The 13,588-nt window shown below is 46.6% G+C and overlaps 1 protein-coding gene across 2 annotated transcripts; it reads right to left on the reverse strand.

Moving 5' to 3' along the window:
* Nucleotides 1-7,410: 7,410 nt before the first annotated feature.
* Nucleotides 7,411-13,063, reverse strand: TEX52 (testis expressed 52). Of its 2 annotated transcripts, XM_008143838.3 has the most exons (3): nucleotides 12,992-13,063; nucleotides 11,346-11,896; nucleotides 7,411-7,924 (listed from the first exon to the last, which is right to left on the reverse strand). In XM_008143838.3, exons 1-3 carry the CDS (start codon nucleotides 13,061-13,063, stop codon nucleotides 7,633-7,635), a joined length of 915 nt encoding a protein of 304 aa, XP_008142060.3. In that variant the 3' UTR covers nucleotides 7,411-7,632. The 2 variants fall into 2 exon arrangements, with proteins under 2 accessions (XP_008142060.3, XP_028004304.2); XM_028148503.2 differs by lacking the exon at nucleotides 7,411-7,924 and having other exon boundaries at nucleotides 11,312-11,896.
* Nucleotides 13,064-13,588: the final 525 nt, after the last annotated feature.

The raw sequence follows: 13,588 nt of genomic DNA on the forward strand, positions 1-13,588 counted from the left end.
CAGTTCCCTTGAGCCCATGCAGGGTGAAGGGCAGCCAGATCTTTTTCGGGCTTTCTCCTCTGGCCCTGTCAGATCTGCTGAAGATAGGAATTAAACTATTTTCCAGAATTCTCCTGTCCTGCAAGGGTCCCAGAAGACTCGTGCCAATTTTGAAAATGTGTCATCTTACCTCCACCCCCAAAGACACATCTTCCAAAAACTACCAGGCTAAGGCAACTTTTTCTATTTGCCACTAGGATGATTTTATGGATGGCCAAACCAAGGCCAAGTGTTTGTCTCTACTGATGAAAGCAAACTGAACACAGATATTGAAAGGAACTCAGACAAGCTTGGTCAAGTATTCCAACTCAGTAATTTACTAACTGGGTGACTTTAGTTGAAGTACTTACTCTTTCGGAATCTGTTTCCTCATTTGTAAAACTGAAATAACATATAATTGTAGAATTGCTGTGAAGTTTAAATGAGAAGCAGAAGAGCAAAATGTTTAAGAGTTCTCTATACCTCATCTCTAAAATGGAGATTATAATGGGACCTACCTCATAGTGTTGTGATGATTGAATGAGTTGATTCATGAAAAGTTCTCAAAACATTACCTAACACATAGTTTGTTTCTTCTCTCTCTTCTCACACAAAATTTGTTCAATGAATTGTTCAGCAGGACTCCGGAGGACACAGAAGGAGACAGGCCATTGTTCCCTCAGCAACTGAAATGATGAGACACTGGACCAGCCTGCTGAACTCCCCACCTGATTTTTCAAGTCATGAAATCCAGCTGATGCCATAAACACTCACTCAAAGGCAATCACCCTTTCTACTCATCCCCTTTTCCTTCTACCCATGGGAATTATTTGCCAACCCCTCATCCCCTAGGTTCTGTACCCTAATCTTTTTTTTATTTTTTTATTTTTACTCGAGGAGTGAGGGTATTTTTTCCATTGATTTTTAGAGAGAGTGGAAAGGAAGGGGGATGGAGAGAGATAGAGACAGAGGAGAGGAAAAAAACAAAAAAAAACCACATTGATGTGAGAGAGACATATTGATTGGTTGCCTCCTGCTCTCTCCCCGACAGGAGGGCCAGGGATTGAACCTACAACCAAGGTACATACCCTTGACCAGAAATCGAACCCATGATCCTTTGGTCTGCAGGCCGATAACTCTAACCACTGAACAACTAGCCAGGGCTATACCCTAATCTTTATCCTGCAAGTTCCCTCAGAGAATCTGGCAAGGTTGCCCTACTTTTTCTAAACATTTTGGACCTCTGAGCTCCAAAAGACTCCAGTTTTGCCTTTCCTCTGGAGTCATCATTCCTCTTCCTTCTACTTGTATTTATCTGCTTTCTTTCCTGTTTCAATTTCCCTCCATTTTTTCTTCCTCCTTGCCTAAGCTGTGGGCCTGCCCTTTGCGCTCCTGGGCATGACTTCCACTTTCTAGTGGTACTCGTGCTAACAAAGTCATTGACCATTATATAGGAACCATGTCATGATACCTCGTGTTAGTGTTCGGCGAACATCCAGTGAGAATGATGGTGGGCTAAAAGAAGCCACACCAAAACTTCCACCTAGGAATCTGAACAATGGCAAGATGCAGCAGCATTATCTTACAAGCAGATGGCATTTGCAAGGGTATGTCTTGGTACCTGCAGAAAATGTGTGGCTGAAAACTAACCTGAGATGGGCAACCATATGAATAGCCACAAAAATCACCAGATATAATCATAGGCAGCAGCAATTACTTACATGGTGTGATGAAAAGAGTAAATGTATGTGGCTCGGTAGAGAGTACAACAAGGAAAGAGCTCAAAGGTGGAAGAGAAGCATGAAGACAAAAGGCTTGAGCAATCGAGTCAGTTATGAGTGGGGAAGGTGGAAGTGAGTTTGGGGCACGCTGGAGAGAGAATCACGGTTCTGACTTGTCATTTCAGGAAGCAGTGATTGAGGATTTTTTAAAAAACAAATATTTTTTAAATTGATTTTAGAGAGGAAAGGAGAAGGACAGATGGAAACATCAATGATGATAGATAATCATTTTTCTACTTCCTGCATGCCCTACACTGGGGATTAAGCCTGCAATCCAGGAATATGCCCTGACCGGGAATTGAACTGTGACCTGGTTCATAGGTCAATTCTCAACCACTGACCACGTTGGCCAGGCGCAATGGAGATTTTTGGTGAATAAGGACTGAAGATCCTCATTTATTGGCCAAGTGGCTGGCCCTGAATCTCTCCCATGGGTTCCTGGCCTCCACAGCTTCCAACACTCACTGACTCCCAACAACTCCTCAGGCCCTAAGCAATTCAAGAACCTGAACTGGCCTCAGCAGCCCAGCTCATGAGGCTAATCCTGGGCTTAGGGAAAGTGAGGTTGTGGAAGGGGAGGTGTTGACCCAGAAGTGGCTTTGAAAGCCTTTGTGCTAGGATTAATTAGGGTCTATGAAGCTGGTGGCATTCAGCATGTTGTATTGCAAATCAGCGAGCTGGACAAGTCACCTTAATGAGCCAATTAGTTAGGAGTCATCTTTCTTGTGCACAGGTTCAGAGCAGATTACCTCTGTCAAATTCTGAACAAACACAGGAGGGAGTATTTCTTTTTTATATCCTTTTAGTTCTTTGTGTAAGACAGCTTGTAACCTTGAGTACATACCATATCTGTATAGACAACTTTAACCTTGGATGAACAAACACTTGGCAGAATATGGGAATTATTATCAGTATCAGTGTATCAGCCTCTTTATATGGCTAGCTTGCAAGGTCAGAGAGTTAAGTTTATCTTTTCTATTATTCAAGCTAAAAACAAAGTTATTTTATAGTCTAAAAATAACAGAGTTGACCTACAGAATAAGAGACTAAGAATAACAGAGTAGTTCAAACAGCAGTTTCAAACAGCAGTTTTTCCAAAGGAGGGATTACTATGCTTCAAGCAGAACACAGAAAGTTCTGTGGCGTGGTGTTCTGGGTATGTTGGGGATGTGGGGGAGGGGACGCCATTCCTACCTCCCTTATTAGATCTACTCTCAGAAGTTGTGGTGAGAGTCCTGCCAGCTCAGGGTTGAGCATTGACCTATGAACCAGGAGGTCACGGTTCAATTTCTGGTCAGGGTTGTGGGCTCAATCCCCTGTGGGGCATGCTGGAGGCAGCCAATCAATGATTCTCATCATTGATGTCTCTCTCTCTCTCTCTCTCTCTCTCTCTCTCTCTCTCTCTCTGAAAGGAGGCAGAAATAGAATGTTGGGGAACTAGCTAGTATTGTAAGAAATATTAATCGTGCTCTGTTAACTGTGATTGTTTTGTTCTGATTAAAGAAGGCACATTCTAACTTGGCTGACAGCTGCACTCAGGACGTGGGAGTTTCACTTGGAAATGCAGCCCGCCCTCCCAGTTTGGAGCTGCCCATTATCATGGAAAGGTTAACGACTTTGTTGCAGAAACCAGAGCCAGAAATCAGAATCCCCAACCCATTTTTGCATACCTGCAGGCCTTTGCAGATCTCCAGCCTGCTTACCTGTTAACTGCCCATTTGGCCTACCCCTTGGCTATTTCCCCATGTAACCCCAGCCCTTGCATATCACTAAGGCCTTTGAAGATCCCCAGCCCTTTGTGTATCTGTAAACTGCCCATTTGCCCTTTTGCCTACTTTCCTCTGTACTTCTACCTATATAAGTGCTGGCTTATGGTGTGCTGCAGAGCAGATTTTTGTGGACGACCTGCTGCTCACCCATATTACCATCAATATTGGAATAAACGCTCATATATGATTCAATTCTGTCTGTGCTTAACTGGCTTGCGTCGTGACAGGCAGCATGGACCCATTGTTTGTCCAGTTACATCTTCTTCTCTGAAAAAAAAAAAAAGTTGTGGTGAGAGAACAGGTCGTTAAGACACACCTGGGTTACAGGAATCCCCAACTCCATCCCACCAAAGGCTTTCAAGAACTCCATATTCATTAGTGTATGTGGGAAGGTGGGGGTGTTCACAGTTGCTGGCAGGCTGAGCTGGGGATTGCCTTACAAAAATCCCCAGGCCCTGGAGGACAGATGCTAATTCTGTCTCCCAGATCTTCATGGCCCAGGTGCATTCAGGAATTTAAGGAGTCTTGCTTCCGCATCTCTGGCTGGCAGCTAGACAAGTCAGCCCTGGTAAAGTTGTAGTCTACCTGCCAGGAGGGAGGAAGCACTGTCCAGAGAGCAGAGCAGGCAAGTGGTGGGTGGGGTGGAAGTCCTGTCATGAGGCTGGCAGCCTCTGGGGTGGTCTGGGTCTGCCAAGGCAGGAGTTAGCTTACCTTTCTGCTCTTCACTAGCTCCAGGTCAGAGAGTGTTACAGAGATTCGGATCAATCAAACAATGCAGGAGAGTTTGGAGAGACACACTTTATTCACCGCGATGGGCTTAGAGAAAATGAATTCAAATTCGAAGCAAGGCTACAAGCAGAACTTCCCTTTTTATTAAGGAGCCAGCCCTATGTGCACTTAGTGGTTATCTCGCAGCTGGCCTTGAAAACAACACAGTTCTATCCAATTAAAAAATGCACCTGGCATGGCATTGAAATTATGGGCATATCTAGTCTCTGCCCTACAAGGTCAGACAGCTAAGTTTATCTTCCTCATTACAAGCAGGCTAAAGCAGGCTAGAAAGCAAAGTTATTTTTTAGAATAAGAGTCTGTCTAAAACAACAGCAGAGAATTCCAAACAGTAGTTATACAAAATAGGGGTTTGCTTTCTCAAGAGTAGGTGGCTTTCTCTGAAGAATTCCAATGGCCTCCTTCTTTCCACCTCCTAAGTCTTCATATTAACCCTTTATATATCCCTGGCCTCTCACTGTGGAGATGATAGAACCCTGGGGTCTTGGGCAAGTGGTCTAAGAATCAGAATGACAATCTAGGCCCTGGAGTCCTCGTTCACAGCCCTGTGTTTCCTATTGTACCACCAGGAAGCCAGGGACTGCCTGTCTTTGTAGCCTGCCTGGAGCAAGTTGCTTCCCCAATGGCTCTGGTTTACCTTCTAAACAGTTGTTTTCTAATGGACTACACAGCTCTGACAGGTTAGACTCCTAGGTAAAGGGACCTACTCCTTTCTATCAGCATTCCTAATCCAACGAGGGGAGAATGAGAATATTCCCAGAGCCCTGGCACTTCCTTGGAGTACTCAGGAAATTCTCCTTCACCCCTGGCTTCTCTCCACCCACCCCCATATACATACTGTGGAGAAAGGTGGCAAAGAGAAAGCCAGTTGAATAAAATTATAGATTTGGAACTATAAGGAAATTTGAAAACTCTCTACACACACACTATTTATTAAAATTATTTTTAAAGTTGTTTATTTTATTGCTTTGAGAGAGAGAAAAATTGATTTGTTGTTCCATTTATTTATGTATTATTCATTGGTTGATTTTTGTATGTGCCCTGACTGGGGATAAAACCCAAAACGCTGGTGTATGGGAATGATGCTCTAATCATCTGAGCTACCCAGCCAGGGCTAACATTATTTCATTTATTATGTATGTATTTATTTATTTTCCTTGTTAATCCTCACCCAAGGATATTTTCCTTTGATTTTTAGAGACAGTGGAAGGAGAGAGGAACATCGATGTGAGAGAGACACATTGATTGGTTGCCTCCCACATGCACCCTGACAGGGGCAAGGGATTGAACCTGCAACCCAGGTATGTGCCCTGGAATTGAACCTGTGACCCTTGGGTGTGTGGGCCAGTGCTCTAACTGCTTAGCCACATTGGCCAGGGCCTAAAATTATTTTTAATTGAGATGAAATACACATTAAATTTACCATTTTAAAGTACACAATTCAGTGGCATTTCATTCATTCATGATGCTGTATAACCACCACTTCTATCTAGTTCTAAAATATTTTCAGCCCAAAGAAAGCCCTGAGCCCATTAGGCAGTCAGTCCCCATTCTCTCCTCCCCAGCACCTGGCAGCTGTCAGTTTACCTTCTGTCTCTATGGATTTGCCTGTTCTACATATTTCATATAAATGGAATCATACAACAGGTGACCTTTTCTGGCTTCTTTCATGCAGCATGTTTTCAAGGTTCATTTACACTGTGGCATGGATCAGTACTTCATTCCTTTTTTAAAAAATTTTTCTTATTGATTGATTTTAGAGAAACAGGAAGGGAGAGGAAGAGAGAGAGATTTGTTGTTCCACTTATTTATGCATTCCTTGATTGATCCTTATATGTGTACTGACTGGGGATTGAACCTGCAACCTTGGTGTATCAGGACAATGTTCTAACTAACTGAGCTACCAGGCCAGGGGTAGTACTTCATTCCTTCTTATGGATGAGTAATATTCCGTCCATTTTTTTTTCTTTTATTCTAGGAATAATGGTCATAGCTTTATTTATGGAGAATCTACAATGTGTCAGATACTTTGCAGGTGCTTCACTTCCGTGATTTTACTTATTCCACTGATTTATATTCCCTAGTCCCGCCTAGGAGCACATGAAAAAACTGAAAGCCTGAGGGGACAACAACCTTCCCAAAGGTCACATAATGACCTTCCCAAAGGTCACAGAGCTGGTGAGTGGTTGGTTAACCGGGGATAGAACCCTGGTGGTGTTTTGATTCCCTGGTGCCTGTAGGGCTTGAGGAAAGGGGAGACAAAGAGGCAACTGGCAGAAGGCCAAGAGAAGCCCAGTTGGGGAAGATCGCCAACCTGGGGTATGACAGGGACAAGAAGAGATGAGGTGACTCTTCAGCAGCTTCCCAGCTGCCTCCCCCCTGCCACCTCCACTAGGTCCCTTGCAGGCCCTCCCCCATCAACCTCCACCCATCCTGGGTCAGCACCTTTCTAACGTGGTTTGCCTGCTTCCACTTTAGGCCACTTGTCCTCGGTACCCCATTGTAAAAGCTGAGGAATCTGGGGTCAACTGCAGCACATAGGCCCTAATGTAATGCTCTGGGGGAATCACTCTGACCTTTGCCTTGTTCTACTCCTGTCCCTCTGTGGAGGCCTGGTCAGCCTACCTCAGACTTGAGACTCTTCCATCCTCTAGCACCAGCCTACGCCTGACCTCTGCTTCCCCAAACCCTGTGTAGGACCTGCAACCCAGCAGAGTTACCGCCAGTCTTTTTCCAGACATCAAATGGTCCATGGAGGGGTAGAATTGAGGTTATTTTTGCCTAAAAAGCTTCCTGTACTCTGATAATCCCAGGCTTGTTCCAGGGGGCTATGGGAGTGGAAGTAACTTCTTTCTCACATTTCTTACAGTCTTCCCTCCTCCCCCAACCCTACACACACACACACACACACACACACACACACACACACACTGTCTTTCCCCCCACTTTTCATTCTGTCCCTGGGAATGGGAACCCCCCTCTGCTCTCCCTGCTCTCTCTCTCTCCCTTCCTCCCCTGCCCCGCTCCCCAATATTCCCACTTGCTATGAGAGAGTCCTCCAAGGAAGACGTAACAGTTTAGAGTTTCAGTAGAGTCTTGAGGAGCCTGGGCTACAAAGATGGCTTGAAGTTGGGGAGGAGCTGGAGAGATTCCATTCTAGGAAGCCAGAGTCCTTCAGCCACTCAAAGCCTTCCTGCTTAAGGTACATTTGCTGAGAACACTGGAGCCTGGGGGTCTGTGTGTCCTCCGTGGTCCTCACCCATCTGGAGGCTTTTCTAGGTGTGTCCAGGTCTTTTTCTCTTCCTGGAAAAGGCTTTGCTGGGTTGTGCCTTGGAGAAATTGTGGAGGGGCAAGGCAATGCGGTCCTTTATCAGGGTTTGGTAATTCTTCACGAGGTCCTTTCTCAGGGGTGCACTTGGCAACAAGGCCAGCTTTAGCACCTTCTCCTGATAGTGAGGCAGAGGGTTTGGGCAGGGCCTGCTCCTGGCAGAATCACTGGGAAGTGGGTTGGGCAGAAGCTGGAAGCCGAAGGGTTCAAACCTTCCACCAGCTGAGATGTGTTGGTACCTGTTGAGGGGTGAGGGTGTGGAGAGAACAGGAAGTCAGAGAAGAGATCAGGCACAGTGGAAGGGGTGAGAAGCCCTCCATAAGCTATGAGCAATCAGGCGATAGGGAATCCCTCTGTCTCTTTTCCTAATTGGAAATAGATCTATTCCAAATGACCTGTGTGTGTGTGTTTGGCATTAGGCTGGAATAATTGTGTTTAGCTGGTCAATCTTTTGACATATTGTAGGATATATCATTATCCAGTTTCTAACTATTCTCCACTAGGAAGAAGGGCAAATACAGCACACGTGCTCCTTCTCATCTCTGGTTAATATGATGCTATCCAAGAGCCCTTCCTGCTCTCACCTGCCCCCTTCCAATACCTGGTCTGATGGCTCCCTCTTCTACAGGCCTGTAGTATTAGATTCAACAGTGAGAATTTGACTTTTAAAAAAAATGTTTTCCTTAATTTCAGAGAGGAAGGGAAAGGGAGATATAGAAACATCAATGATGAGAGAATCATTGATTGGCTGCCTCCTGCATGCCCCCCATGGGGGATCGAGCCCACAACCCAAGCATGTGCCCTTGACCAGAGTCAAACCTGGGACCTTTCAGTCCACAGGCTAACACTCTATCCACTGAGCCAAACCAGCTGGAGCTGACTTTAAAAAAAAAAAAAAAAATATATATATATATATATTTATATATATATATATATATGTTATTGATTTCAGAGAGGAAGGGAGAGAGAGAGAGAGAGAGAAAGAACATCAATGATGAGAGAGAATCATTGATCGGCTGCCTCCTGCATACCCCACACTGGGGATCAAGTCTGCAACCTAGGCATGTGCCCTTAACTGGAATTGAACCTGGGACCCTTCAGTCCACAGGCCGATGCTCTATCCACTGAGCCAACCCAGTTAGGGTGAGAATTTGACTTTTTAAAATCCATAGTTGAATGGTGGCAAATTTCCTGTGGCTCAACATGCTTTGCACCTGGTTCACAGATAGCCCTGTTTGCTCTCTTCCATGTACAGCAGAAGTTATCAGGCCTTGCTACACAGCAGAATCATCCTCAGGATCTTAATACCATGCCAGGCTGCCCCCAGGCCAAGTAAGTTAGACTCTTCTGGGTGGTGCTCAAACCTCAACAGTTTTCTACAGAGGCCCAGGTAATTCTGATGTTCTACCAGAGTTGAGAATGGCAGAGTTTATATATAAATATTCTATTTCCCAGCAAGATCATGAGTATCTTCAGGCTCAGACCTTGTCTGAAATCTCTGGATCTCTCATGCTCAGAATGTGCTCTCTCATGGATCTATTTTAACCCCTTACAGAGCTGTTTAAAAGGAATGACAGAACATCTGGCACTATCATTTGACTGAGTTTTTTGAGGAGTGAGCTAAGTCTCCTTCATCTTTGTATGCCTAGTATTGGCACATATTAGCCATCAATAATCTTCATTGCAGTCGGCCGGTGTCGCTCAGTGGTTGAGTGTCAACCTATGAGCCAGGAGGTCACGGTTCAATTCCACCACCACCCCCTCCACCCCCAGTCAGGCCTGCAGCTTGATCCCCAGTGTGGGATGTGCAGGAGGCAGCCAGATCAATGATTCTCTCTCATCATTGATGTTTCTATCTTTCTCCCTTTCCCCTCCTCTCTGAAATCAATTCAAAATAATAATAATAGCCCTGGCTGGTTTTGCTCAGTGGATAGAGTGTCAGCCTGGGGACTGAAAGGTCTTGGGTTCGATTCTGGTCAAGGGCACATGCCCGGGTTGTGGGCTCAATCCCCAGTTGGGGGCATGCAGGAGGCAGCCAATCAATGATTCTCTCTTATCATTGATGTTTCTATCTCTCTCTTCCTCTCCCTTCCTCTCTGAAATCAATAAAATATATTTAAAAAATAATAACAAATCTTCATTGCAAGGACACTAGAGAGAAGCCAAGGCCCTGAATAATATTCTCTCAAAATCACCAATTGTTGGCCTTTTTCTTTTTTAAGATTGCAGATCTCCACAGCCTCCCCCTTCAACCCCTCAGTGTTTCTGTTAATGCCTGTGGGATCAGAATTTGAGACATTCTATCCTTATTCATCTCCTCCTTTCCTGCCACTCATGCCCAGTGCCTGGACTGGACCCAGTATGGCAATATCTGTGAGTTCCCACAATAGGGTGGAGGGGTGGGGGGAGCTGCAGGGTTCTGGAATAAGTCCTTTTGCAATCCTGTCTCTGATCACACCAGTCAGTCCTCCATCCCCTCCTTTCTGCCTTTCTTTCATATACATATATATGAAAGAAAGATATATCAGAGAGGAAGGGAGATGGAGAGAGAGAAACATCAATGATGAGAGAGAATCATTGATTGGCTGACTCCTGCACACCCCTACTGGGGATCAAGCCTGCAACCCGGGCATGTGCCCTTGACCGAAATCGAACCCGGGACCCTCTATCCATTGAGCCAAACTGGCCAGGGCCTTTCTGCTTTTCTGAAGGCTTCCTACCCTTTCAGCTTTCATTCATTTTCTCATGAAGCCTTCCTGGGGGGTGCTCCAGCCCACAGCAATCCCTCCGTCCTTGTCTCTTCTGAATTTCTGTAATAACATCAATTTTTTGTTTAGTGTGTCCATATGTTCATTAACCCATTTTATTTTCACATGTTAAGGTAGGCATAGTATTTACCATCCCCACTGTATCAATGGTGGAATTGAGTCTAGAAAAAGTAAGCAACTTGCCAAAGTGACACTTTAATCCAAGCCTCTCACTCTAGCTCTCAGCTCTTTCCATTAATAACTGACACCCTTACAACACCCACTCGGTCTCACACATAGCACTTAACATGTGAGAGCTTGCATTGATAGCTGTCTTTCCATGCATGTATGTAGCCATCTGCCTTTCGTAAGCTCCTTGAGGGCAGGGACTGAGTAACATTTCTGTGTATCCCCATGGCCTATAGTGGGTGTTAAGTACGTAGTAGTATTTCCTAATTTTTAATTAAATAATTGAGCCCTGACCGGTTTGGCTCAGTGGATAGAGTGTCGGGCCACGGACCGAAAGGTCCTGGGTTTGATTCCGGTCGAGGGCATGTGCCTTGGTTGCAGGCTTGATCCCCAGTAGGGGCCGTGCAAGAGGCAGCTGATCGATGTTTCTCTCTCATTGATGTTTCTAACTCTCTACCCCTCTCCCTTCCTCTCTGTAAAAAATCAATAAAATATATTTAAAAAATATATATATATATTTTTTTAAATAAATAATTGAGCCCCTCCCCTCGCTGTCTTTCCCTTGCCTCCATCCTTTCCCTCCAGATACATTCAGAAGAGTGTTCAGTTTTCAGAGGTGGGAAAGTTAGAGTACTAATTAGATATCAGAAACAGGAATCAGAGTGGGAGGGGTCACCTGAACATGGTAGGTGAGTGAGCTCCCTGAGGAAGGAGCGCCTCTTACTTCTTGAAGTTCTTTGGCGGCAGGATGTTGCCATTCGTGTCGAGTGGAGGTGCCCTTGCTTCACTCCTCAGCTTGAGTTTCTCCACTTCTTTTAGTTCTTTCATTATCCTGAAAATCACCTGTTTCTTTTTATTCTCATTCAAGAAGATAGGAGTACAGCTGATGAAGTTCAGAAAGGTGTTTTGACCCATCCAGGAGGGTGGGGGGATGGCGGGCTCTGCTGGGGGATGGCAGTGGGCCCTGGAGTCTGTCAGCCAGCGCCAGACATTGCTGTCATAGGGTCTGTCAGGCCTGCTGGGAAAGGTGGCGGGCAAGCGCCCCACGTCCAGCCACGTGTGGAAGCCCCAGGTGTGCTCGGTTTTATCCTTCCAAGGCTGGATTAGTTGGTGGCGCACCCTGGACTTGATGTCTGTGCAGGGTGGCAGCTTCAGGGCCAGCTGGTGGTAGGTTTGCCGGGTGAAGCCAGGCAATTCCCCAGGCTCATCCGTGAAGAGAAACTCACGCTCAGCCCTTGTGCGGTAGTCTGGGAGGGACTCATGGGCCAGGAACATCTAGAGAGAGACGAAGGAAGCGAAGCGTGGGGGCACTCTGCCTCTCCTTCCCGGGAGCAGCCCAGAGGAAAGGAGCTGCCAGCTCTCCTGGGGACACTGGCGGCCTGGCAGGGAGCGTGCCTCCCTTCCGGCCCCGCCCAGCAGCAGGTAGGTCAGCTCTGTATTATTCCCATAGAATGTTCATCTTTTGTTCTCTTTCCACCTACCAGGTTTGGGGTTGATTTCCCACCCTCTTTCAACTTGGATTTTCCCACTCTTCGCTTCTTACCTCCACCCATCCGCTTCATTCTGGGGCCCCCACGTTCCTGCTGAGGAACTCATGCTCCTAAAAGGGCACATCAGGCCTGAGGAAATCCTGAGGGAAACGGTCCCTTACGGAGCCAAGTGTAGGAGGGGAGTCTTAGCCCAGAGAAGGGAGCCTGGGTGGTTTCCTACCAGGACTCCTCCTAGTACTGGTTTCCCTGTCGTCGGTGCATTGCCCTTCTGGTTAAAATACAAGCAAGTTCAGCAAGCATCTAGGCTGTTTGCCCCTTGCCTTTTCTTGCCACACCCCCACGAAATAAACAGTAGCAAATATGTAGGCACTGCGCTAAATACTTATCCACATCTCATTTAATGTTCACAGCCCCGAGAGCAGGTGTTGTTACGGTTCTCATCTCAAAGATGCAAAGAGCAAGACACAGTGAATATCTCACACAGTAAATAACTCACCCAGAAAAGCCCGGGAGCAGCAGAGCTGGGACTGTGGCCATTTGTCTGCACTAATCGTGATGCTATGCTCTTCAAAAATGCCTCTCCCCCCAGTCCACTCTCCTAGGACTTTTCTGGTTCCTCAGACTCCCCTGGTTCTTGGGCCCAGGCCCCTAAATCATTACGATGTGACCAACGGTCCAGGAGATGTCATAACCAGGCTTCTCCTCTCCTCTGTTCTGAACCCCGTGTTCACAGTACCATACCACTAAGGGAGGAAGACAGCGGGCGTTCACAGACTGGAGATCTGCTGCCTTGGAGAAAGCATGACCCACCCAGGGGGACAGCCACTAGCCCAGTGGGGCACAAAAAGGTGGGCCTCAGAGATGGGGCCCTGCCCCCTACCTGCAGGAAAGGTTTCCTGGCCTGGGATGGATTACGTTGCCCTCTGGGTGATCTTCCTGGGTTACAGGCCATTCTGCTGGGCCTAATTGCCAGGAGGGGCAGCTTTATAGGGAAGACCTTCCTGGCAGCATTGTTTGCTGCCGGGTTGCTATGGTGCTGTTTCCTGGGTGGTGCCTCAGGGAGGAGGGCTCATCAGTCCTTTGGGTCCTGGCTGTCCAGGCCCAGAGTCAGGGGATGAGACAAGTCCTGACTGTGAAAGATGGAAATGGGAGCACTTCTGGGAAGGGACTGGCCTAGGAAGGCCTGCGGAGAAAAGCAGGACAGGCCGGCTTTCAGGCCTTGGGTTGGAGGTAAAGGTGGTCATGAGGCACCTTAACTGGGTTCATCCTTTCCTAATGTTCTGGAAGGTCTGCCCCCAGGTATTCCTTTCCCTCAGAGGGGACTGGCTGTGCAGGACCATTATTGGTAAGCAGCCATCTCCGTGCTAGAAAGGCCGTGTGCCTGTGCAGGCACCGCATGGGAGGTAGTCCATGCCAAAGCCCTTTGCACTCTCAAGTGCTTCATGTCTTCAGACCTTGCTTGCCCATCTTCATCATC

Source organism: Eptesicus fuscus, chromosome 7 (assembly GCF_027574615.1).
Source record: "Eptesicus fuscus isolate TK198812 chromosome 7, DD_ASM_mEF_20220401, whole genome shotgun sequence".
Classification (NCBI taxonomy): Eukaryota; Metazoa; Chordata; class Mammalia; order Chiroptera; family Vespertilionidae; genus Eptesicus; species Eptesicus fuscus.

Bases quoted from the DNA above. Each gene is read 5' to 3' on its own strand.
- TEX52 (XM_008143838.3), bottom strand. From the start codon at position 13,063: ATGGCCTGTAACCCAGGAAGATCACCCAGAGGGCAACGTAATCCATCC. The intron at 11,897-12,991 runs GTAGGGGGCAGG...GTCTCTCTCTAG, and splicing joins CCAGGAAACCTTTCCTGCAG to ATGTTCCTGGCCCATGAGTC. The intron at 7,925-11,345 runs GTAAGAGGCGCT...ACCCCTCAACAG, and splicing joins CCGCCAAAGAACTTCAAGAA to GTACCAACACATCTCAGCTG.